Source organism: Hirundo rustica, chromosome 6 (assembly GCF_015227805.2).
Source record: "Hirundo rustica isolate bHirRus1 chromosome 6, bHirRus1.pri.v3, whole genome shotgun sequence".
Classification (NCBI taxonomy): domain Eukaryota; kingdom Metazoa; phylum Chordata; class Aves; order Passeriformes; family Hirundinidae; genus Hirundo; species Hirundo rustica.
The window spans coordinates 28,350,576-28,375,110 of NC_053455.1; the positions used below are offsets into that span (position 1 = coordinate 28,350,576).

Consider the following 24,535-nt stretch of genomic DNA (forward strand, 5'->3'; position numbering starts at 1 on the left):
AACTCTCTTTAAAATTATTCTGCTGTAGGGACAATTAAAGCAAGGTGATTGTGATTCCAGCATGAGACAGTTGAATTCACCAGCACAACTTCCAACTCTTACTAAGACAGCAAAACCCACAGTTCTTGACCTAGAAAACATGGTCACTTCCAATTTCTCAGTTGAAATGGGCTTGCCACACCTTTAAGATTCTTTAGGCAGTAACTGGTATTGTCTTGCTCATCCTCTCCTTGATAGGTGGTCTGTAATAAACAGTAAATATAAGGTTTTCTTTCTTAGCTCAGCCCCTGGTTTTCACCTGCAAGCTATCAACGTCGTTGTCCCTGACAAATGTACTTAAGAATAACTGTTACTAGCATGTGAGCAAAACTAGTATTTATTAAAAGAGAAAGATATTAAAAAACCATATTAAGAATCACACCCATCTATAAGCCCTTAGATAATTTCCTAAGACAAACCTCCTGTAATCAAGTTTTAAATACAGAACCAGTACATTCAGCTCAATGTAAAAGCCATAAAAGTAACAGTCCTCGTTTGGCACTGTCCTGCATTTCGTATTTTCCAGCTGCACAATTTTGTACTTTTCTCTGGGCTTTATGCAAAGTGAGGTGAATTCCATCCCACAGCAGAGCAGCATCTGGCATTCTTTTATTCATTCGCATTCATAAGCTGTGCCTACCTTGTCTACTGATGTCTCTAGAATACAGAGAGACAAAAAATATTTCAAGCAACGTCTGAGTGGACTCAAGCTGAAATGTAAAGAAAAATTACCTAATTCAAACCCTTCCGAGGAGCCTTACTTACTCCTACACAGAAAGATGAGACTTATGGCACTTTCATCATAGTTTCATCATCTCATGATGATCAAACTATTGGAAGCAGTAACAAAATCACACAATGTGTTTTTACTGTTAAATATAAAAACCATTTATTTCCTTAAAAAAGAAAAATTTACCAAAATAAGATACTCTGTATATTATTTCTGGAAGACTAAATGCCATTAAAATCCTTGAGAAGGGTAGGAAACCATGAATGGCAAAATGGGAAGCAGGTAATGACTGTTTAGTCTTGAAAGTATACGGGCATCAGCCACTAGCAAGTTGAAAGCAAAAGGAGACATCTTCTCTCTCAGTGTGTAGCTTTAATCTGTGGACTTCTTTTTAAGATGATGTAAATTGTAAAGGTTCGTGAAGGGAGGTTCAAACCCAAGATATAAAAGTAGAGCAGGAATCTGTTTTCTCAAACATCAACACACCTTTGATAAAAATAGATGCATCATCATTCAGTAGTCTGGAAGATTATTCTCCAGATGCTTGAATAGTTTGGACAGCCCTCCCGAATCACCTGGAATCAGCCACTGTGATTTGATAAACCAAGCTAGGTAACTCCTCATCCTTCCCCACACGAGGAAGCAACAGCCACGTTCTGCTGTACATCCCTTGAGTGCCCACCAGAGCACGTAACCTGGAATGACTTTTCAGTGTCAGGTGTGCTACTCCCACCCCAAGAAGACAATTTCCAGCCATTCACTTTCAGTATTCTGTCTTGAACTTCACGGCTTTTGTACACTGCAGCCTCTCTGTATCCTCAGCTTTGGAAACTGCTCATGTACTTGACTTATTGATGACTTTCTTCAACTTCCTCCTTCGCAGAGCCAAGTTTAGGGTTTTGAGGAGAGTGTCCTTGTTGTTCAGAACATTGTAGCGATTCACTTCCACTAACCTGCTGAAATCATATGGCTCAAAGGTGAAGTTGAGTGTACGGTAAGGGGAATCTTTTGACTCAATGATAAAGTCACCAAAGGATTTCTCTTCTTCTGACTCACGTTCAACTCCTGCAGCAAGAAAGAAAAATAAAATAAAAATAAAAAAAAAAAAAATCACAAAACCCTCTGCTGTGATAGAATTATTTTAGCTGAATTCTGCTAGGAGGATATCAGAGCTAATTCTGTTGAAACTCAATTTTTTTTCCCCAAAGCTCCTCCTCAGAGATATCAGCTGCTTCCAAAATATTTGGAAGCTGAAGGGGCAAAGTATTATTATCCTTTCTATTTACACTAGGCTCCAAAATACAATATTAAAATACATTTTCATTGTTATAAATTGTTAAGTTCATCTCTGATTATTATGCTCAAAATGAGGAATATAAAGCCAAGTTCTCCCTGGAAGTGCTGCCCTACACTAAAATGAAAGACAAACCTACAGACCACCTAATCAAGGGGAGGATGAACAAGATAATACCAGTTACTGCCTAAAGAAACTGTCCCCAGGAATACCTTGCCCCTTAAATTTAAATAGCAGTCTTAAAAGATGAACATTCAAGTAGTTTACTATAAACACAGTTGTGGGGGAGGGGGTTGTGAGACTCTTCTCTCATCTTACCCTTCAAAAAACTAGTGGAAACTGATTCTATCTTAAATGTAAAGAACAATTTAACAATTACAGAGTAATAGTAAAAAGAATGAAAAGAGGAACATTGACCTCATTGAATTTTCCCCATCAGCACACCCAAAGAATTGTTAGAAGAGTGCTTTAAGATACAGCTTGCTTGCCTGGAGCTTTGTATTTCTTGAAGGTGTCATTCACCAGTGGGAAATGGAGTACAATTGGAGCCTTTGGATTGTTGTCATCCACAAACACGTAACACTCTTTTGGCTTCTTTTCATCTTCCTCACTGAATTTGATTTTTGGAAAAGGAATTTCCCGCTCCTCACAGTATTTCTGAGTCAGCTCTAAAACCTGTCATCAAAGAAAAAAAATTAATTGCAATAGAACACCAGAAACACTTCCAAGATCATCTAACTACAATCCTCAAAGGGAAAGAGACTTTCATTTAAAAAAAAAAAAAAAGAAGTGACAGAAATTCAGCTTCATATCAGCAGAAACAATTTCTCTGGCTGGTAATAGAGAAGAATGAAGAGTAGAACTGCAACAAACATCAACAGATTGCAGCTGAAATTTTTTATACTTTCTTACTCTGAATCTATTCACCTTGACTTTTCTGCACTTAATAATGAACACTTGTATGCACTTGTATGAAAATAACTTGTTTGCATGAAGAAATTCACCAACTGCCACTCTTTCTTCAGAAGCACATATCTAAGTAATAATGATCTCACAGGCCAAACAAATAGTCTTATTTTACTTAAAAGTTTGTTCAGGCTTCTGAAATTTTTTGAATCTTCTTAGAGTTGTCAACTTCCTACTTTCCCATGACCTTCACAGGAAAAAGCATAACCAAAAAAAAAAGTTTGAAATCTGTTTTCATAGGAAGACAGGCTGAGAGAGGTGGGGCTGTTCAGCCTGGAGAAGAGAAGGCACTGGGGAGACCTTACAATGCCTTCCGGTACCAAAGGAGGCTTCCAGGAGCTGGAGAGTGACTTTTCACAAGGGCATGTAGTGATAGGACTAGGTGGAAATGGCCTTAAGCTGAAGGAGGGTAGGTTTAGATCAGATATTAGGAAGAAATTCTTCACTGTGAGGGTGGTGAGACACTGGCACAGGTTGCCCAGAGAAGCTGTGGACTCCCCATCCCTTGAAGTGTTCAAGGCCAGGGTGGATAAGGCTTTAAGCAAACTGCTCTAGTGGAAGGTGTCCCTGCTCATGGCAGGAGGGTTGAAATGAGATGATCTTTAATGTCCATTCCAACCCAAACCATTCTGTGATTCCATGTAAGATGTAAGGATTTATTTTCATTTATCTGTGCATTAGTGTTTGTATTCAGCTTAGCTGATCTGCTGCTGCTAAGTATGATTCTGTGCTTTTATGTTCATGTAACAATGCTCACCTACATCTCTCACCTCAAATGGAGCTTCCCAGGAAAAATTGAATGACAAGATAACATCCACATCCCTCTCTGGCTGAAGTACCAAAGGAAAGGGAGAGTTGATGGAAAAGCCACCATCCACTAAATACAAGCTCTCTTCCATGGGGGTCAGCTGGTTGGGAAATGCATCCAGGTGAGTACCTGTAAGACACTCCAAGTAACACAAGTAACTATATTGATTCGTTACACATGTCTTGGCAGAAGAAATAAACAAAGCTCATATTAGTGTTACAGGAAGAAAAAAGACATTCCAACATGCACCTTCATCTGAGACAGACCTATAAAGTCTGATGATGAGCTTGCCTTATATGACACAATAAACACAGCGGATCAAAATTTTTCCTACAGCGCAAGAAGGGATATATTCCCTGGCTTCAATAGAACAAAGTCAAGCTCGCTTATGTTCCGTGACATTGGGATATTATATAGTGTGTTCATATTTTGTGATAGTCAGATACACATAAATTACTTTACCTCTCCAAGTCACAAATTTCTTGATGTTAACATAATCTTTGTGAAGATACAATCCCTTCATGAAGTTGAAGGTTTCCCCACATGTGACTCGGGACTTGAAGAAATCCTGAAAAGTTTGTAAGAAGGGGCCCCCAGGTATAACCAAGCGAGTCTTCAGTCGTGCTGGGTCTCGGAAATGGCATCTTCGGCAGTCATCTGCAGAGGTCACACAAGGATGCAGAACACACACAAAATGCCAGTTCCAACATTTCAATCAGGCCTTTTTCTACAATATTTAACCAGTTGTCCTGGTTAAATATTGTAGGAAAAGGCCGAATTTGTCCTCTAATAAGGGTATTGTAATGAAATTTAAATGAGATGCATTATTACACAACTGAGTGGTTTACTAGCCCTGTTTAACGGGAAAAGCATTGCCCATATTCATTTCAAACACACACAAAAAAACCTTTGTTACCAAGTGACAGCCACTTCTGTCACATAAGACATCAGTCAACCACACTTAGTAGCATTTTCAACTACACAAAACAAAAAGGGTGAGGTGTGCCGGGGAAAACCAAGGCTGGAAAGGCAGAGGAAAAAAAAAATCTCTTCTTCTATTACTTACTATAAGGCCATAACTATGCACAAGAACAAGTCCCAGCCTCTAAAACACTTACTTTTCACTATAATGAACAAATGGAGATCAATAAGCATACAACCAGCTTATCAAATACTACAAAAAAGCAGACCATGGAGGAAACTGAAACTCTTTTTCCATCTCCTACTTAGCAATCCAGCTTCTATTCTTCCTCTTCTCAGGATTATGATGCCTGCACTTTAATATGTGTTTAAGACAGCTCCCAGGACAAACCCAAATTTATATTCAAAGTCAGATACAAATTCTTTTTAAAAGAAAAGGAAGTATAGTAAAGAAGCAATTTCTCTCTCCACTGTAAGAGTGATCAAAGGGAGTAACACAGAATAAAAGAGATCTGTCCCAATCCACCCCTTGTGCTAATCTTGAAAACTACATGCAGCACATTTTTGCATCATATTATTTGTGATCACTACAAAATCAGTGATCTTTTGAGAAATCCAATTATTTGTATGTATGCTCTTACCTACAACTTTGATAACGTCTTTGAAAGAATCTAGAAAGCCCAGTCCTATACCAACCACCTTCAGGCAGATATCATCCAAGCTTGCAGCAAAGGCACTGCCCCACATTCCTGCAGGAGAAACGTGGAAGAATTTAACACTCACAAGGTTTTTCACAGTGTAACCAAAAGGCCTATAATTCACCTGACATTTTTCATGGGAGAGGGCTCTCACTTGATCCCTACTATTCTAAAAGTTTGAGTTAAAATCTTGGGGTTAATCATGTGACAAATTATGATATTATATTATAACGCAGAAAAATTTCCAGGAGAAAGGCATGGAGAAGACAGTAAGAGAACAGGAAGACTGACAGTAAACATTTTTGACAGACAGCTGTAATACAGTCATCTTGCAGACTCAGGACATCAGACTGTAACACTATGAACCAACTATGAACCTAAAGCTCTGGAGAAAGATTTGACATATTTCACTTCTTCAAGCTCCTTTGTAAGGCAAAAAAGGCATGGACTTTTTTAAGTCCCCAAAGCAGCAAAGTTCATTTCCATCTCCTTATATGACAATTCAATAATTATCATAAGATCACACCTTGCAGAAAACAAATCCTGGGCTCTGGATGTTTCTGGACAAGTCGCCCCATGAAGAACTCGCTGTCAAAATTCTCCGTTCGAACAAAAGCTCCGTATTTGCGAAATCCAACTTCATAGGGAGTGAACTCACACCATTCTAAGAACAAGCCAACAGGATATTTACTCATCTCAGAGTAAACACGAGTGAAAATATTTATCTGATATCTGTTCCCACAAGGGAGACAGAAGGGACTCTCCCCCCACTTTTCACAATCACCACGGATTTCTCTGCCCCTCTTCTCTAGCTTCTATGTACATGTGATTAACAAGAAGCCTTGTGAAGGCTTTCATTCCATTCATCTTGACTTTGTTACTATGGAAATAACCTGACTATTTTACTTTTGCTTTAAACCTTTTTGATGGCTCCCTTTTCCATCCAAAATGGAAGCTACATTATTTTTCTCAGCTTTTCTTTGCACCACAAACCATCTCCCAGAAACTATTACAGTACTGGCTTGAAAACTCGAATGACCCCCACCACACCAGACTTCACTGTCTGCTTATCAAAGTGCCCCCTCAGGCTTGAAAGATTTCCACAAAGAGTCGAAAAAGAAGGGTCATCCTGTCCAATTCCTGGGCCTGCACAGATCAGTCCAACAAAACACAGCATGCATCTGCAAGTACTATCCAAATGCTTCTTGAACTCTGGCAGGTTAGATCAAACTGAATTCACTGCCATACACACACATTCCTCCAGAATAACACAAACAAGTCCCCGAGTGTACACAGATGGACACAAGCATTTGTGTTCCTGTCTCACTCACCTATCCCCACTCGTTGCATCATATTTAAAGATGCAATCAAAGACTGGTCCTCGTATTTTTACGCTAAGAACTCAGGCCACTAAAACATACAATTTTGATGATGCATATTACATGTAAAATTATGTCAAATCCATTTTATATGAATCCTACACGAATTTTTTATCTGAGACTATAGAAGAAAGTGTTTTCCTAATCACCAGGGACTCTAATTCTGTGATTCAGACAGACACACATGTATTACAGGAATCTTCTCAGCTCCTGAAAATTTCAGGCAGTTTCTAGCAAAACGCATGGAGTGGCCAACAGTTCTGAATCTCATTTCTCGGTTTTAGCCACAACAAAGACATTTGCTACAGGATGATAGTACTTTGTCAATCAGTTTCCTATTGCTTCTTGCACTACCAGCTGCTGTGTGAGCTGTATTTCCTGCTACCAGCTGCTCACTACCCAAGGAATTTGACAGATGAAATAAATTTATGGACTTTAGCAAACAAAAATATATTTCCATGTTCATACCTGCAAAGTCATCACTGCTCATATTGGGTCTCACATTGACAGCTGCATAGATAGGATAAGGGTTCTGGGCCCATTTCACTGCTTCTTGCTGATCAGACAGCTTTGATGGATCTTCCTGGTCACAAGTAAGGAAGGAGGAGCCCACTTAAGTCAGGTAAATTCTGTACCCATAGTTTGATAATTGGTAGCTGTTGCTTAGCATTTCTGATTAACAACAGTACTAATTCAAAGGCCCTTTCCTCTTCACTGTCCAGGTATATGGTTAGATTTGTCCAAAATATTTCTGCAGCTGTATATTTAGAATGTCTAATGTTATTAATAAATTAACTAGCCCTCTGATTTTCAATCTCAATTACACACAAAATACTGCACAGTAACTCCATTCTGCAAAACCAACATCGTTCTGTCAGGCTTAACCTGTCCAGTACAAAAGCTATTCTTTCAGTAACAGTCATTTCAAATAAACACTGCATTCTTCTGTAACACTGATCCATATGAATTAAAAATTCTTTACTGAAGAAGATACTATGCTTATTCCACAGCACCACCTATACAAAGCTAGAGAGTAATTGGTTTCTTGACTCTAAACACACGGGTCGGTAGAGTTACCACTTGAAAGACAAAGAGCAGTACACATCCAAACATGAATTCTTTTACCTTCTGTTGTAGGAAATATTCCACAATCAGGCCCCACAAATCTGTAAAGGAAACCTTCCGTCCAGTGATCTCCATAGCATTCAGCTCCTGGAAATAGTATTTAAGTCGTTCTGGGGAAAATGCCCCTGCTTTGCTGCTGGACACAGTAGCCTGAGCTCTTCTGATTGCATCTTGAAGGTCTTTCTGTGACCAGTCAGGGTCTTGATACAGTGTTGATAAACACCTGAAAATGCATTTATTAATGTCATCAGTAATAAAGACCCTCATGTAAACAATAATTTTAGCTAGTTTTAATTAGTGCTGCAGCAGTTGAGAAGTCTAGCTAAAAGAAGAGTGAAGAATCCGTAAATAAAACATCTCTGAACTCTAAATTGTGCTGGAAACCCTGACACCTATAGGACATCTTCATCCTCATTGCTAACCTGCCTTCCAAAGACGTTCCCAGTATCCTCTGCTAACACCCAGGAACCAGTTCTTTAACATCTGTTAACTCCAGAACAAAACAACCATGATATGCTAGCTGATGGCAAGGGCGCAGCATGCAGCAGTAGAAGCCATGGCCTTCACCAGAAGACAGGTCTGATTAAAGGAGAAGCTAATTTGGACCATCGACTATCTCTACAAACTGATGCCTACATTTGTTTGGAAGTGTCTCTGAATCAAAAGGGGCAGGAAAACTAGGTACAGAGGAGTGAACTTAACACACAAAGCTTGGAAGGAAGGATTACGCTGTCAGGTTGCACAACTCCTCTACAAAATCATTTCACAAAAACAAGGGATGACTTCACCAGAAACTCCAAGAACTGCAACTGAAGCATTCTAGCCATGTCTAATATTTCAGCACAATGCTCCAGTCCACCAAAGGGCAAGACAGTGCTACGCCTCTCTTCAGCCTCTATGCCATTCTGGAAGGTGATGACGTAGTGGCCTGCATGTTTCCAGTGACTTGCACCACCTCAGTCATCTTCTTGGCAAGAGTAGGGGAATGAGGAAGGTTTTTAAATCAGTGCTCTGAGCTACTACACAGCAGTTCCACTCATACAATACATTCTAATACTCAACTGTCAGACTTGCACAAGCAGCAGATTCATAATTTTAGCCAGTAGCTGTTACGGGTAGGACATGATCCTGGATCTCTTAAGACTGTTCAGGATCCCCAACAGAACTCATAGGTGAAAACTGGTAAAATACTTGATTTGCTGTCTGCCTACACATGGCACACATATAATTTTGGCCTTATACTGCATCAACACTACCATTTCACCTCTTAAGTTTCTGAATCAAAGCTGCACGTAGCTTACCAAGTAGACCCAGAAATCCCACAGAGGTACATTGCAGCATCCAGAAGGCCCAGCTGCTGCAGCCCAGCAAGGCTGCCATAGAACGATGTCAGTGCTCTCATCCCTCCTCCAGAGCCCAGCACCGCTACGACTGGAACCTGCACACAGCAAAGTCAGGAGTCACAACCACAGGCTTTTGATTACCAATGAATTACAGCACTAATCCCATTTCAGTCTCATTTGAATAAAAAACCAGAGATATAAACCTCTATTTCTATCTACATTACAAGTAATTTTGGGTTTGATTTCAAGCTGAACTTCTTTCTTTATTTTGTGATTGAAATATGTTGCTTGCTATAAAGCATAGCATGGTCATCTTAGGGAGAGTCACTTACTAAAGTTGTTATGTGTATTATCATACATTTACTTTCATACAATGCACATATAAGAGGCAATTATTCTTGTAACAGCAGCCAAATACTACTGAGCAGGGTACCAGGATATGTAGATGTAGGTTTCCTCAAATAAGCAATTAAGAATGTATTCCTGTGGTGTGACTTTCATTTTAAACATTCTGAAACAAAATTTCCATCATAATTCCAAGCCCAAAGCCCAAGATACAGGAGTTCCAATAAAGAACATGCAATCTGAAATTTCAACATTTTGTTTTCCAAAACACACACTGCCTAATTATCAACCAAGCCTAAAGGATTTGACCAATCTCACCACAGGACTGTGCTCAATACCTCATCTTTTGGAGGGGATTCTTTTAAGTGAAGAGTGTTCCTCAGTGCCTCAGAAACTACTTTCTTCCTTCTGTCCAAAAACTCTCTCTCCTTTTTACAGAGATCAAAACCCAGACGGATATCAAGATCCCAAGTGCTGAAATAGAAGTTAAGGAAAAAAAACCTTAAAATTTTGAAGGACTTGTAATCCATGTGGAAAAGCAATTTTTGTGAACATGGAATCTACGTGCAGACCTGAACTGGATCAGGTGAAATTTCAGTGTATACACCAGCTATTTTGTACAACCCTTTGGAATTACAAATTAAATTCTCCATATTGTTATTTTTCCTTTAATGTTTAAATTCGAAGCTTCTGTTCAACAGTGCTCAGATTAAGATTCAGGAATTTCACGAAGGAAGAAAAGATTCTTAGTAGGTGAAGAAGATTGTATTAGGAGCAACTGACATCACTGTATCAACATGAACATGAAATGAGGGGCAGAGGGATTTTAAAACAGAAGGTTCTGAACTTAAGAGGCAGAAGGAAGCAACTGAATACCAATTAACTTGTTATGAGTTTGTAAAACAGGAGCAGGATCTCCAGTTGATGACTCGATACTAAATGACCCTATCAACTTACAAGCCAACTTCTTGGTTTTGTTATTTTTTTTTCCTTTTTACTCCTTTCTTGCACCCTTCATCTATTTCATAGTTCAAGCTCCTTACACACAGAAATGCCCTTTCCCTTCAGTACATCACTGCACATATTCGTGGAAGTACCTGTGCCTGACAAAACTACTTATTATTTACACCAATAGCTATTTTACATTTAAGTATGAGGAACACAAAATTTGTACAGATGCCAGCAGGATTGACACCAGTCCAACAGATAGTATCTGCAAAGTAGAGTCACAGCCTTCAGAATATGATCAAATATATTTTTCTTTAACCTATCCCATGAGATCATTAAAGCGAACAGACCTCCCCAAAACAGCAAGGACAGTCATTCAGTTATTTTACTATGAGAATAAAGGCCTTTTCCTGATTTTTAAAGGACTTTGGGGTTCCCACTCACCTCTCTTCTGCTTTCAAACTCATATCCAAACTTTTACCCTGTGGAAACAGAGAGCATATGTTGAAATGGATAGCAATTACACAGGTGGAACTACAAAATGGAAGTTATTACATCGACAGAGTCACCGTTTACTATGCAGAACAGCTCCTCACCCACAAAACAACATCTCTGGAACACCCTTCCTTGCATCTATTTCAGACATTTTTATCAGTTTCTGCACAAAGCAAAAACATACTCAGAGAGCAATGTGAAAGAAATTATTTCTTCTACAAATGTCTTGCTTTTTCCCTCCTCTGATATAATTCTTTCACACCTTGAAAAGAGTTTTTTCCTCGCTAAGTGATGAACTTTATACTTCATTTTCCAAGACGCAACTAGGAAAGCATATTTGGAAGAATTGCACTGAGTAATCTCATTACTTCATTCTAGACATCCAAGAAAACAGCACTCCTGAGAATAACATGTTGCCTAACTTTCCAAACACCTAGAGGCAATGGAGGAAAAGGTTATTTCATGCACATTAAAGCAAGAGCAAAATATTGACATTACCTCTCCCAAAGAAATGATTCTATCAACTTTTTCTCCAATAGGAAGGGAATTAACTGGTACAGTCCCCAATCCCAGAACTGTAGTATGCTTTTCAATATCAGGGTTCACGCCATCCTAATAAAAAACAATCTTACTTGAGATTCACAGAAAAAAAGTTTAAAAAAATATGACTTTCATATGCTTAAACAGCAAGCAATTCTTAATATCACTATAGCTGAATATTTACCAAAAGTCCAAGGTTTTTCAAGGACATCCTGCTTTCTGCTTGCCAGGTCTTTGCAGGGTTATTTCTTTCACCCAAACAGTTTCTTTGCTGTTGTTGTTTGGTTTAGTTTTAGGGGGTTTTTGTATTGGGTTTTTTTTCAACTAAAAAATCTTCAAGTATAAAGCTTGCCCTACAATTGGTTGTGTTCTGGCATTTGTCAGAAAATGCACAAACTTCCATTCCATCTTCCAAGCAAGATTTGGAAAAGATACCAAAAAAGGCAGCAGCATTAGACATACATAAAAAATACCACAAAATAAGAAATAAGATGATCACCTTAGGGACATGTGGCAGTATGTAATTTAAAAAAAAAAACTTAAAAAGCAGAGCAAATTAAAGCTTGCCAGGAAATATTTGAGTTTTCTGCCACGTAGCAAATGGCAAGATCTCTTAATACAGAGCTGTATTAAGAGCAGATTCCTAAATGTAAAGAGGCATATTAAAAATCCCTCATACTAGAGGGTCACACAGACCTACAGAGCCTCTGGGTGGGCTGGAGCCCACACACCAAGGACAGGGCTCAGACCTCCGGAGGAGACTGCACCTTAGAGAAAAAGAGGCTGTCACCCTTCTCATACCAAGAACTAAAGTCAGACCAGGAACTACCCACAGACTTCTCAGGTGTCTTCTGACCAATAACCGCTGTCCTGAGTCCAGTGTCCCTCTAAGCTCACTGTCCTCATCCTCCTAACAGGGGCAAATAACATGCATTAAGGTATGGTGCAAGCAACACTACAATGTTCCTGGCACCCTCCTCCATCTGGTAAGAGAGAAAAGGTCAGACAGAAGACTTGTGCGGTCTACGGCACTTGTTGAAAGAGCACGTTCTGCTAGCTACCAGAGTTGTTTGGCTGAGCTTTACCACCTGGGACAATCTCCATAGCTGACCTTTTCTGTTTGCCTGGCTCTGAGTTTTTGACCATTCAAGTCCAGGTCCCTCTCTTCAGCTCATGTTTGCTGCCTAACAAACCCCCTGGCCAAACTGCTTTTCCAAAAGCTTCTTTGTGTCCTCTTCTCCACAGCTGCCTCTGGAGCAGTCAAGGCCACCATTTGCAATCATGCCACACAACTGCTTGTGGGGATAAAAAACATCATAGAATAATAAGTTTCTTTGCTCTCATTCTTGGAGAAGGAATATTCAGTCACTACATGGGTACCTAGAGAAACTTCCAAATAAAAGACAAAACTAAATCAACCTCTGCAACTGATCTACAAGTTTCTAATAGAAAAGAGTTCCTATAAACTGTATACTCTTAAGGTAATTTCACCTCTTTACACAATCTCAAAGATCCAATGCAGTCTGACATTTTTAAAGCAACAACAAAAAAATGGTAGCGTGTAAAAAAACAGTAGAGAAAAATTATCTCTCTCTAAGCTTCGTGGAATCAGCTTGGATGCTTACCTGTAGGACAGATATTGTTTGCTCCAACTCCACTTGCAGTTCTGGACACATTTCTTTATCCACATGAAAGACAAACGAGGTTCCATAATCCTTCTCATTGTCTGGTGGCCAAGGAATAGACAACTGCTTTTGATATGCCCCTGGGACAGACACCTTAACCTCACAGCACCCTGTGCATTAGAAAAAGTTGTTTAGACACAGGGGCCATTTGTTGAAAATCAAGTACTTATTAAGTGTAGCTGAGACCATGAAAACACAAGCAAAAGCTCTACTGTGTGGCAACCAGTTGAAAATAAAATCAAAGTTTACTTTAAAAGTCTATTTTGTAGTCAATAAATTAAAATGCACTGTATAGATAGAGAATCAAGTCTTCCCTCTCTCTCAAGGAACAAACATGTTGAAGAGAAGCCCTGACCAGAACTCTCCAGGCAGCCCTACCTTGCTGTTTCTCTTTTGTGTTTTCCTCTTTGTTGACAGTGCCTTGCAGACACAAGCAAGGATGAACCTGTGAAAAAAAGAAACCAGCTCTGGTCCTAAAATTTTTAGTTCACTTCTTTGCTGAAGTTTAATTCACCTACTATATTAGTTGTAGGTTTACAGTTACGAATTGTCAGAAAAAAAAATTAGGCATTGTTTTGTTATTTCAAACAAAGACCAAGTTTTGTTTCAGTACGACAGGATTATTAGCTCTTATTTCAAAAAAAAACAAAAAAAACACCCTTTCTGTTCCAAGAACTGGGGTTTTTTTAAAACCAGTACTTCACAGTTACAAGTTATCAGCACCTGTGTTTTTCTGGATTTTTTTAACCTTTTTTGAATGTACGTATGAGTACCTACTCAGAACCTTAGGTTTTAAGAGCCAAGCAAGAGCCAAGCACCTCATAAATTTCTGTCCCAGTTTGTCTATGTCCTCATGAAATTTGTTTCTCAAACCATTCAGCCATCAGCTTACCCTCTAGGACAGTAGATGAGAGATTGATTTGGACACAATTGCCCTAAAAGATAAGAAATTAAGTCTACTGCTTGAATTAAGACTGACTTGCTAAAGGAAACTGGAACACAAAAGGTTCCTTCCTATGAAATAGTTTTCAGCACTGTGCTATTAAATGCCACCAATTTTTCATCGGGGGAAAAAAAAAGTTAAAACGCTTCATTTCAACCACTATCCTCTCCTCAAAAAAAAAAAAAACATGACTCCAGTCCCTTTTCTTTCAAGGGAGAAAAGAGGCAGTAACACTTATTTTTCATGTATAACACACTGATTTTCTTAGCTTGATTAACCCAAAAGAATAGGGAGAGATCGCCTACTTAGTAATGGCATTGATAAAAGCTTAGAAATAATATGTGTTAGAACAAGAAGAGGGACTCTTCCTGGACAGCATCTAGTCTAGAAAACACAGTACAAACTTCAAGACTCACTTGCCTGCTAAAGACATTTTTTACAATTTTTATAGCAACCTTACAGCGAAGAAAACAAACATACAAAAAAATGAAAACCTAAACAACAACAACAACCAAAAAAAAACCCAACCAACCAAACAAACAAAAAACCTGAAGCTTTCTGTAAGTTGGCATCAAGTTTAAAAATTGAGGAAGATTTTTAAATCAACAAATTGAAAAAGAGAGGCAGATCTTGGAGAGAATAAGAGCTCTTAGGAAGTAGGACTGTAATACTCAACATTCCTTCTCCTCTTGCTACTAAAATCTTCTTTTCAGGCGTAAATCACAACACACATGTGATTCTGGCTTCCATGTACTCACCACAAGGACTCCATTGGTCAATACTTCTGTAGGGGCATCTGAGCTGTCAAAGCAAGAGGCTTACTGTAAGTGATGACTGGTCTTAATTTTGCTTCATCCTGCTTTACAAACTAATTGGCTGAATAAGCAGTGGGGTGAAAAGGTCCTGAGAGGGGGAAATCCAGGGAAACACCAAGTATGTTTCCCTTCACAAAAATAATGGGGTCTTGGAAAAATTGACGAAAAAAAATTGTCTGCAAATATAAGCATGTGCTATTAAGATCTCCCCATCTCAGTTATTTTGATAACCTAGAGAAAAGCTGAACTTAGACTATCAGATAGATAAAGTACACATTTGTGTATTTTGCAAGGTCAGCTGAAAACTTTCCACTCCTAAATAACTAATCCATAAAGTGCTCAGTTACTTCTCATGAAGTCCAGCAAATTTTTTCTTCTTTGGTACCCCAAAAATTTTGGTGACTGGAGTACAAAGGATAATTTTGGTCAGCCATTAGTGAATCAACTCTATCACCACAGAGAACTATAAAGTATTATCCTTTTTATGAGCAAGACTATCCTCACACAAAAAAAGCAAGTGACAAGATATGTGCAGAGCAAAAATTCATTCAGCTCTTCAGGTAAGACTCACCACTTCTCCAAGAAAAACTCTACATCCAGCTCTTCGTTGGCCTTTGAAAATAAAAGTTGGATATTGGTGACCCTTGATCCTGAATATATAATTAAGAGACATCTTTCCAAGAGATTAAGTTTTTCTCCTGTTACATAGCTAGATTAACTTCCTGTTAAAACAACTAGGTTTATTCCTTTTATAAAAGCTCCAGTTAATTTTTGAAATTGTTAAATGTAGCCTTCAGCCTTAAATATTCCTCTTCTCCTGGACATGTCCTATAAGACCAGACATATTTACATTTGAAGACACAAGGGCACAGAAGTGAGAGTTGTCTCTCAGATCCATTACTTTGTTAAGGAGAGGAAAAAAACTCCTATGGCTCAAAAACCACTGCAACATCATCTCTGCAACAGCTTCTACATGTGGCTTTGGGCTTCTTGCCATTTCTTATTTCAGCAGCTTGCACTCTTACCTCTTTGCTGTCTTTGCTCTCTACAGACTTTGTTCCAGCCAGTCTTTTCTCCTCCCACAACATACAGTAAATATTTGGTACCAGAACTAACACAGCTTTTAGAGTAACAAAGTAGAAGCTGATTTGGGTAATTTTCTTTGCTGAAGTTGAAATTTCAAGTCTCTCAACTATAGATCAAGATGACTTAAGCATTCAGCAAATGGATAGAGCTAGTGGGAACACTGGAATTACCAAGCCTCCTTCCATGATCATAAATGGTTTGGAGTGCCTGTGACACTGCCCAACACCTCCCTGTGAACTGCACACCAATTAGTCTGCTTCTGACACCAACAGTACTGAAGACAAATTTCTCAAGAAAACACATCATTAGCTCACCTTTAATCCAGACCTATTGTAGCAATGTGTTTGTGGCATTACAAAATAGATCAGTCTGGTGATGTGGCTTTTACCCACGTAAAACAGGCTGTCGTGTAAGTCCATTAACAAGTAAACAAGGCTTGAGAGCAGCTGATCACCAGTATCATCCACATGAAGCAGAGATTAAACGTACTGAATATAATCCAGAGAAAATAAGCTTCTCTTAGGCTTTTGACTTATTCTATATAGCGGTAACCTTTGCAGCAATAAACTTGTTTTTTGCAAAGTGATGATGACAAACTAAACAAGACAGTCCCCACAAAGATTACTGATTGCAAATGCCTTTCATTTTAAAACCAATTTACGTTCCTCTAAGTCTCACGAAAAACTAATTCTGTTTAAAGATGTTTTAACATCCCTGAAAGACAGCGGTAATCGCAAATTTCATTTCATTTCATTCATTCATTTTCATTTGGAACACCCCAAAGACTGTGGAAAACACACAAAGCTACTAGAGAACTTGGACACATCTCAGTTGAGAGTAAAAGCAAACGCGCTGTCATCACCAGTTGATTGATTTTCCCCTTCTGGCTTCAGAGAGATAAACCAACCAGCAGTACTGCCAGATGGGCGCCGTGAGGAGCTGCAGCCACGCCCGGCTGAGCCCGGCACTCACCTCGGAGTTCAGCCCGAAGGTGTGCAGCAGGGGCTGGCCCGGCGTCATGCCCCCCACGTCGAAGACAACAGAGGTGAGCTCATCGCTGACAAGGACATCCTTATCATAGAGGGTCAACTCCAGAATGTTCTAACACCAAACACAAACAAACGGCTGAAGATGAAGGGGCAGAAACACCGACAAACCTGCGTAGCCGTATACAACAGGACACTTCCTGCATTAATCAATATCCTTCCCCAATCCTAAGAAAAATTCAGTATTTCCAGCAGGGCGTACAGCACAGTTAAGCAAAATATTCTCCTAGGTGACACCACCCAGCTAAAGTATTTTCTCAGCTTCCTGACTAAAGGGAGGCCCCAGCTAAACTCATGCGACAGTACTCTCCACCAGCTCCAGGCACAGATTTGCCCAAGGAAGCAATAACCATTTCCACTCTTTCATGATGATTTAGTCCAGGATGTTATAGGGACCAATCACTGTCTCAAGATGGTAAATTCAAGAGAAACTGAAATAGATACAGTGAGGACATACAGCACCCAAATAATAGCAACTAGTTCTCAAGGAGACACGACTGAACTCAGGATTTTGCTGGCAGTCTCCAGCAGTAACCAGGCTGAGTTGTCATGAGGCTGGAGGGAAAGAAAAAGATCCCACACTTTAAAGTTTAGCTTTAAATTTTCTTACCAGTCAAGTGAATTACCATTCCACATTGGTCACCAACCATTGTGGAAAGGTACTCCAGTGAGGGGGATTGTTTCTTTTTAATAGGCACCTCATTCCTGCCTGGGATGTTACTCAAAGCAATAGTGCTCCACTAAAACTGATCTTTTAAAGTAGTTTCCTTCCCCCTACCATTAGTGCCTATTTTGAGAATGAATGCTGACAATCTGAAAGCTTTATTAAATACTGTATTAGGTCCTACACAGATAGCAGATGTACAGTCTCTATCCAAGAGTTTGAATTTAGTTTTCTCAATCATCAGAACCCATGGTAAAACCTGACTGAATCAACTATAGGGCACTGAGTAGAAACTTATATCCTGTGAAAGAAGAAGCAAACATCAAATAGAAACTTGCTTAATCAAGGAATTTCCTTGAACTCTACCAGGTAGTGCTGCAACTTCCCTTTCCTGAGATGCATCACAAGGATGTTCATGGAAAATTCTAGCTGCAATTTACATGAGAGAGGCGTTGACCACAGCACTTTGTATTACTGGACACGCACAGTACAGCTTTTCGTACCACTGAAGACAACTGACACCTTACAAGCAACACTAGTTTTGAGGGTAATAAAGTACCTTTAGATTTGAATGAAGCATCAAAAGCAAGCCAGTACAAAAATACACGTAGTCCAATCTAGCTCCACACAGTGTCCTTACCTTGACAGCACCATGGATTCGATACTGGAAAGTTTCATTCCATTCTGGGTTCTCAGAGTTGTCAACAACCTGAGTTCGAGAGACACTGGGAGATGCAGTGGGCAGATTTAGTTCCACATAGCAGTCTGCCTTGGACACTACAGCAGTGAGTGAGAGAGAGGCATCAGAAAAACTTTATTCAAACATACTCTTTCCCATGAGCTACTCATTTTCTAGATCTCATTGCATCATAGAAAAGTGCAAATTTAAGGCTGGGCTTCTAAAGCAAAAGCCTTTAATGAAATAAATGTCTTTAAACAGAAGCAAAATGAGTATTAGGCACCTATATTTCCTTTTTCTGGTTCACCAAAATCATAAAGCCCTTTATAAAAAAGGTTACTGTTTAAAAATGAGGAAGATCAACTTTTAAAAAGATTACTGCTGATGCCAAGCCTATTGCCTCTTGTCCTATCACTGAGCACCACTAAAAGAGCCTAAGCCTATTGAAGCCCAAGGAGACAACATCCACCACTGCCACACCCTTGGTTTAGTCTGGCCAGGAGCTGGGCTGTTTCCATTCCCTGAAAATAAATTATTCTCTCAGAGTCCTTTTGTCTTCCATTTAGGGCCCCTTCAACAATGCAAATACGGGGACCATTCTTCACTCCAGCTGAATAGACAGGCCATAGAAAAGAACTCCTCACAATGTGATGCTAGCCCTCAGCTTCTCAGGAGGCTTTTCTGTTCCCTAAACAGCTATTTGGTATTCCAAGTAGCTCGATGCTGGATGCCAGATATAAACTTAAGGCAGACTACCTTACTTGATCTAATCTAAAGTGATTTAACATAAATTAATTTTAAAGATCCAAATATCTCAAACAGCCCTGAGACCTTTACAAAGCTGTGTAAATGGAAGGGAATATATACCATGCTATTAAAACCAGGAACAGATAAAAAGCAGTTTATCTTGGAATCAGTCAACCACCTACTTGCTTTAAAGTATGCAATGGCAAAAAAACATCAGCTACATGAAATAAAGCAATATTACAACTGAGAAAATAAACATTTGAATGCTAAAATTAAAGATTTCTGCTTCCAGGTTCAGGAAGACTGTTCAGCAGGAGCAAGGGTGAAACTTGCTATAACCAGAAGGCTGAATCCAGAGAAAGGAATATAGAATGGGCCACAGTTGAACAGGTAAAGGAGCAGGGAAGTAAAACATCACCAGGACGTAACTTGATCTTATTCTGCTAAGTAAGAACAGCTGCAGCTGCTTAATCTGCAGACTGGCCTCACATAAAGCTTTTGAAATATATATAATATACTTAACATTTATATATATATAATGCTTTACATGAGCAGCTTTTGTTGAGACATAAAGGCAATGCAATATGCGTAGGCAAGAGGCTCCCTTAACAATGCTCTCTGTGCTAGAGGTATGCACCAAGGAACCAACATGTTTTCAGAATGCCTTGAGAGTAAATACTTACACACATCTGTACCCTTGATGTTTCTGGCTCGGAGGACTTTGACTGTTAGGTTGTAGTAAGGGTGCTTTTCCCACTGGAAAGAGAGAAACAAGCCCAGCATGTAGCTCAATTGCAATGCCTGTTCTGTAACCACTAGTATTGGAGAAATGGATCAGAACCAGCCAGCCCAAAATAAGCTATTAATGAATCAGTTTGGGAACACACGCAGCAATTTCAGCGTCCTGAAGGACGACTAAAGGAACCTAGAAGGAAACTCAATTCCCTTTTGGCAATGCAATGAGTGACGTCTTAGGCTAACTCCTCATGGACTTAAAATAAGTCCCCTATTTAGGGATTCCTCTAATTATAGGTCAGTTTTTAATTGCTTTGTTAGTACATTCTTGCTGAGAGAGAAACAGATGCTAAAGCTGCTCAAACATTTACACTCACAACAGCTAGTTTAAGAGTACCGGCCAAGGGCACACGAATGCTTGAGAAAAAGCAGACATGGCAAGAGTCTTAAGAGCAGGGTCTAAAGACATAAAAGGCACACGCTGTTTACAATGAGAAAAAACCCAAAATGCTTGTCAAAACACTTCATGACAGTTTGAGTTAGAAAAGACAAAACTTAAATTAATTTTTATTCTGGACTATTAACCGGTATCAGCATTCTAAACATGCATGTCACTTTACAAGCACAGATAAAAATGTAATCCTTACTCTTGAAAGCTTCTGGGAGACTATTTTTGGAAACTAATATTAGTGTCTAAATGCCAGGATGTGAAGTGGAAAAAAAAAAAGTGTGACTAGATCCTAGAATATCATGAAGGAGAACTGGGGGGAGGGCAGGGGACAAGAAAGAACAGCTTGAGGTGATTTAGTACAGAGACTTCACAGAAGTAATTGTAAAAGGCTCAGGAACAGAACCAGATTCTGCCTCATTTTCATCAGTTAGGACACAATCCTGGCCAGCTAAGAATTTTCCCATTCTTAAATCACATTTTCAAAATGCTTTTCACAAATGGTCATTACTTATCATTCACAATTTTCAACATGGTTGGCTTGAGGCCAGAGTTTCATTTTAGATATGCTGAGTATTCACTTACAATTAAATACTGCAGATTGACAAATGAGACACTGGAAGAGGTTGCCCAGAGAAGCCGTGAATGCCCCATTCCTGGAAGCATTCAAGGCCAGGCAGGAGATTTAAGAAACCTGGTCTAGTGGAAGGCGACCCTGCCCATGACTGGGGGGTTGGAACAAGATCACCTTTAAGGTCCCTTCCAACCCAAACCATTTTTTAATTCTATGATTCTTGAAATATTATATAAAAATGCAAAGCCTACATATCACTGAGTGGCATCTCACAGAAACCAGTGAATCCTGAATTGTTAAACTCTTCTTGAATGCTCCTTATCTGATAAATGGAATTACACTATGTTTGTTAAGCAGTCACATGCTTGGTGAGTTTTCCTTATTTTTCATCTCTTGGAGATACATGCCTGCTTTTGCAAAACAGCGTTTGAACAACACAATAAAACCAAGGCATACACAATATACTGGACGTTTTTGAATTAAGCAATCACGATCCATCCTGACCAACAAGCAAAGAGCAAAAACTACATGAGTCATCTAAGATTTCTCACATGCAGGTATTAAACTAAATCTGTGCAAATAAGCTCCAGTTATACTGTTACTAATCTTAAAAACACTTATTTGCAGAAACGTCCTGTTGAAGCTATTCATTCCTTTGTTTCTGTGAACAAGACGTGCCTTCACAGCGAATTTCACCGTGACTTCCACCCTTCAGATGGTAGCTTCTTTCCTCTTTAAACCTTTCCTAATCACCTTTCTTTTTTCAATCCCTGACACTAGTTTCTCAGGCAAAGGCTGACCACCTTTCTACTTCATCAAGTTGGGGAATAGATTACAGAGAGAAATTCAAGATTGTGTATGCTATTCTCACCAACTTCCTAAAGTTGCTCCAACTCTTCTGTCTGTTGAGACATGAAGCGACGTGATCACACGCCCATAGCTGTGAAATCAATCTTCACTCACATAGCACGGCGGTTGCCTGGAACTCAGACACTACTGGAGCAAGCACAGAGGCCCATGAAGGATAGCCTACGTTTCTTTTATTGCACACCATCTGTGAAAAATGTACTTAACGTGCTCAAAAGAAAGTTCTTTCCAAAGGTGTCCAACACCTTTAATTTGCAGCCAGTCATTACACAGCCGAGGATATATTTTTCACACCTAGACCATAATTTAAGGGCACATAACTCAACAGAAATTTCACTGTGCTCCCAAGCCTGTGCAATCAGTCATTCCAGAACCTCCTCATATGCCTTTTGTACTTATCTTTTAGCAAAGGCACAGCAAGGTCATAGCACGCTGCCACGTGAGCTTGCAGAGTAATGAGGCATGGGAGTATCAGATATGCCCTATCGGAATAATCAGGGAAAAGGTGGGCAAGAAATTCCTATGGGAAATGGACAAAAAATACTGATGACAGCTCTGCCTGTACCACTATACATGACAGCATACCAATGGACGTGACTGACACAAGCAGCTAACTTCTGCTTTGCATTTTAATAATTTTTCAGAATCCCTGCTTTTCCAGAGCTCAGGAGCGCATCTGAAGCAAAGAAAGAAAAGCCCCCTTTAAATCCTAAATCCTAAAATGAGGGTACAAGGCTGAATTTTCACATACTTAGCTTTGCAAACAACTGGCTGTACCTTTCATCTAAACTGAAGATACTGATGCAGCAGGAAGTGACTAAAACAAGTCATCCCAGCTACAGGACCCACTAGTCTTTCATATAGTCCAGGATACCAGCATTTATACAGTGGGATCCAAGTGCAGGGATCCACTCCACAGGTCTCAGCGCATGTGGAGGGCTCAGCATAGGCCTGCCAGATTCATTACAAAAACAATATCATATCCAAAGGAAACACGACTTCTAAGCCATGTTTTGTGTTCACAGCTATTGGGAAAATTAACTAGCTCAAAGAAATGTTCGCTTTACCAATGGAGCAGATTCTCCCCACCTTGTTCCTGCTCCCAAAGAAACACCGCTGCACATCATTCCCTTCCTTGTGGCCTAAGCATCACAAGTTTGCTTTTAAACCCCAAAGCAAACCCCTGGCTTTCCTGGGCACCCCTTGCACAGTCCCTTCTCCCTCAGGAGTATACACCTGCAGGTGTGAAAGGAGGCTTACAGCCCCAGCCCTAAGAGCCAGGGCCTTGGCAGGCAGGATTTACAGTTAGCCAGGACACGAGCAGTGCCAGCAGCTCAGTGACACGACAGCAGTGAAACACAGGGTGCACTCTCAGTTTACTGTTGTTTGCCTTTAGAATCTAAAGGCAAACACTGTAAAATTAAAGCGGTCTGATCATGTTAAATTTACCTACAAAGCCAAAAGGGTGATCTGCTGCCCCACCCCTTGCTCAATCGTTATCAATTAGTCAATGTAGAAATCTCTCCCTACAGCCACCAAAATTTTGTTAAGTAATGGTAATTTTTTTTTTTTAATTTAGATAGCGAGCACCTGAGGGAAAAAATATATTCAGTGGTTTACAGGTTAATGAAGGCTAACATGAGCCTCTTCTAACCTGATCTCCTAAGTACTAAACAAAAATATTAAAAGTCAACAAGTTTATTTTTATCACACAGCAAGCAGAAGTGCAGAAAGCTATACAAGCAGCAAGATGTCTTGTGACCATTAATGGTCACCTCAATTTTAAGTTGTATATTGAGGTGTTGGTGTGATAGCATATGACAAGGGTGATCAGCCTATAGACCAAAACTCCAGCCAAAAGCTCCTTCAAAATCATTTAGCTTAATTCAAAACTGAGGTCATTAGCCTGACCATCTTATACAATGAAATTATTTCACTCCAGGTAAAGGACAAACACATAAAAACCACTTTATCTATTGTGGTTGCACTGCATTTTGGAACGGGAGCTGAAGCCATCATTAGTCTTTGTCTACTTGAGATCATTAATCCCTGAAGGGTAAGATAGAAAGCAAAACAGAGGATAACTGTAGTCAAGGTTATTTTGCAAGAAACACAAGCATAAGTTTTGTCTCTACTGATGGAAAGGGCAGTATTCTAGATTCTCCCCCCCGAAAAAGTACTTAGCACCAGCTCAATTCTGCTCCCCATAACCTAATGAAATACAGACCTGCTCTGGATTTCCCCAGCAGACCCTAAATTTAATAAAAGCCTGAAATCTCCATTAACATGGCCATTAAGAGGCAAGTTTGGATAACAATACACTTTTTAATCCCTGCGGAACTGCAGGACTGGTTCTCCACACGTGCAGCAACAGGAAGTCGCTCCCGAGCACATCAGCTAAGGAACGCCACCTCAGAGACAGCACCACCATTCGTCTTACCCGCCGGTGATAGAACCCAGTGTCTTTCCTCTCCTTCCTTTGGAAAAGCACCGCTGCCAGAAAAGGCAGCACTCTGGGTGGAAACGGGCCCCGCAGCACCTCATGGAACATGGGGAAAACGTCCCGCTGTCTCTGCAGAAATTCTGACAGGGAGACCGAGGAGCGTCCCCGGACG

At 39.7% G+C, this 24,535-nt stretch overlaps 1 protein-coding gene across 5 annotated transcripts; it reads right to left on the reverse strand.

Moving 5' to 3' along the window:
• Positions 1-855: 855 nt before the first annotated feature.
• Positions 856-24,535, reverse strand: PLA2G4F (phospholipase A2 group IVF). Of its 5 annotated transcripts, XM_040068200.1 has the most exons (20): positions 24,361-24,535; positions 19,980-20,052; positions 18,511-18,647; positions 17,133-17,261; positions 15,646-15,686; positions 15,018-15,060; positions 13,695-13,761; positions 13,257-13,426; positions 11,590-11,703; positions 11,041-11,078; positions 9,987-10,122; positions 9,262-9,398; positions 7,961-8,183; positions 7,304-7,418; positions 5,983-6,120; positions 5,400-5,507; positions 4,300-4,494; positions 3,800-3,966; positions 2,552-2,738; positions 856-1,834 (listed from the first exon to the last, which is right to left on the reverse strand). In XM_040068200.1, exons 1-20 carry the CDS (start codon positions 24,469-24,471, stop codon positions 1,605-1,607), a joined length of 2,559 nt encoding a protein of 852 aa, XP_039924134.1. In that variant the 5' UTR covers positions 24,472-24,535; the 3' UTR covers positions 856-1,604. The 5 variants fall into 5 exon arrangements, with proteins under 5 accessions (XP_039924134.1, XP_039924135.1, XP_039924136.1 ...); XM_040068206.2 differs by lacking the exon at positions 856-1,834 and having other exon boundaries at positions 2,600-2,738; positions 3,800-3,937; XM_040068201.1 differs by lacking the exons at positions 15,018-15,060; positions 15,646-15,686.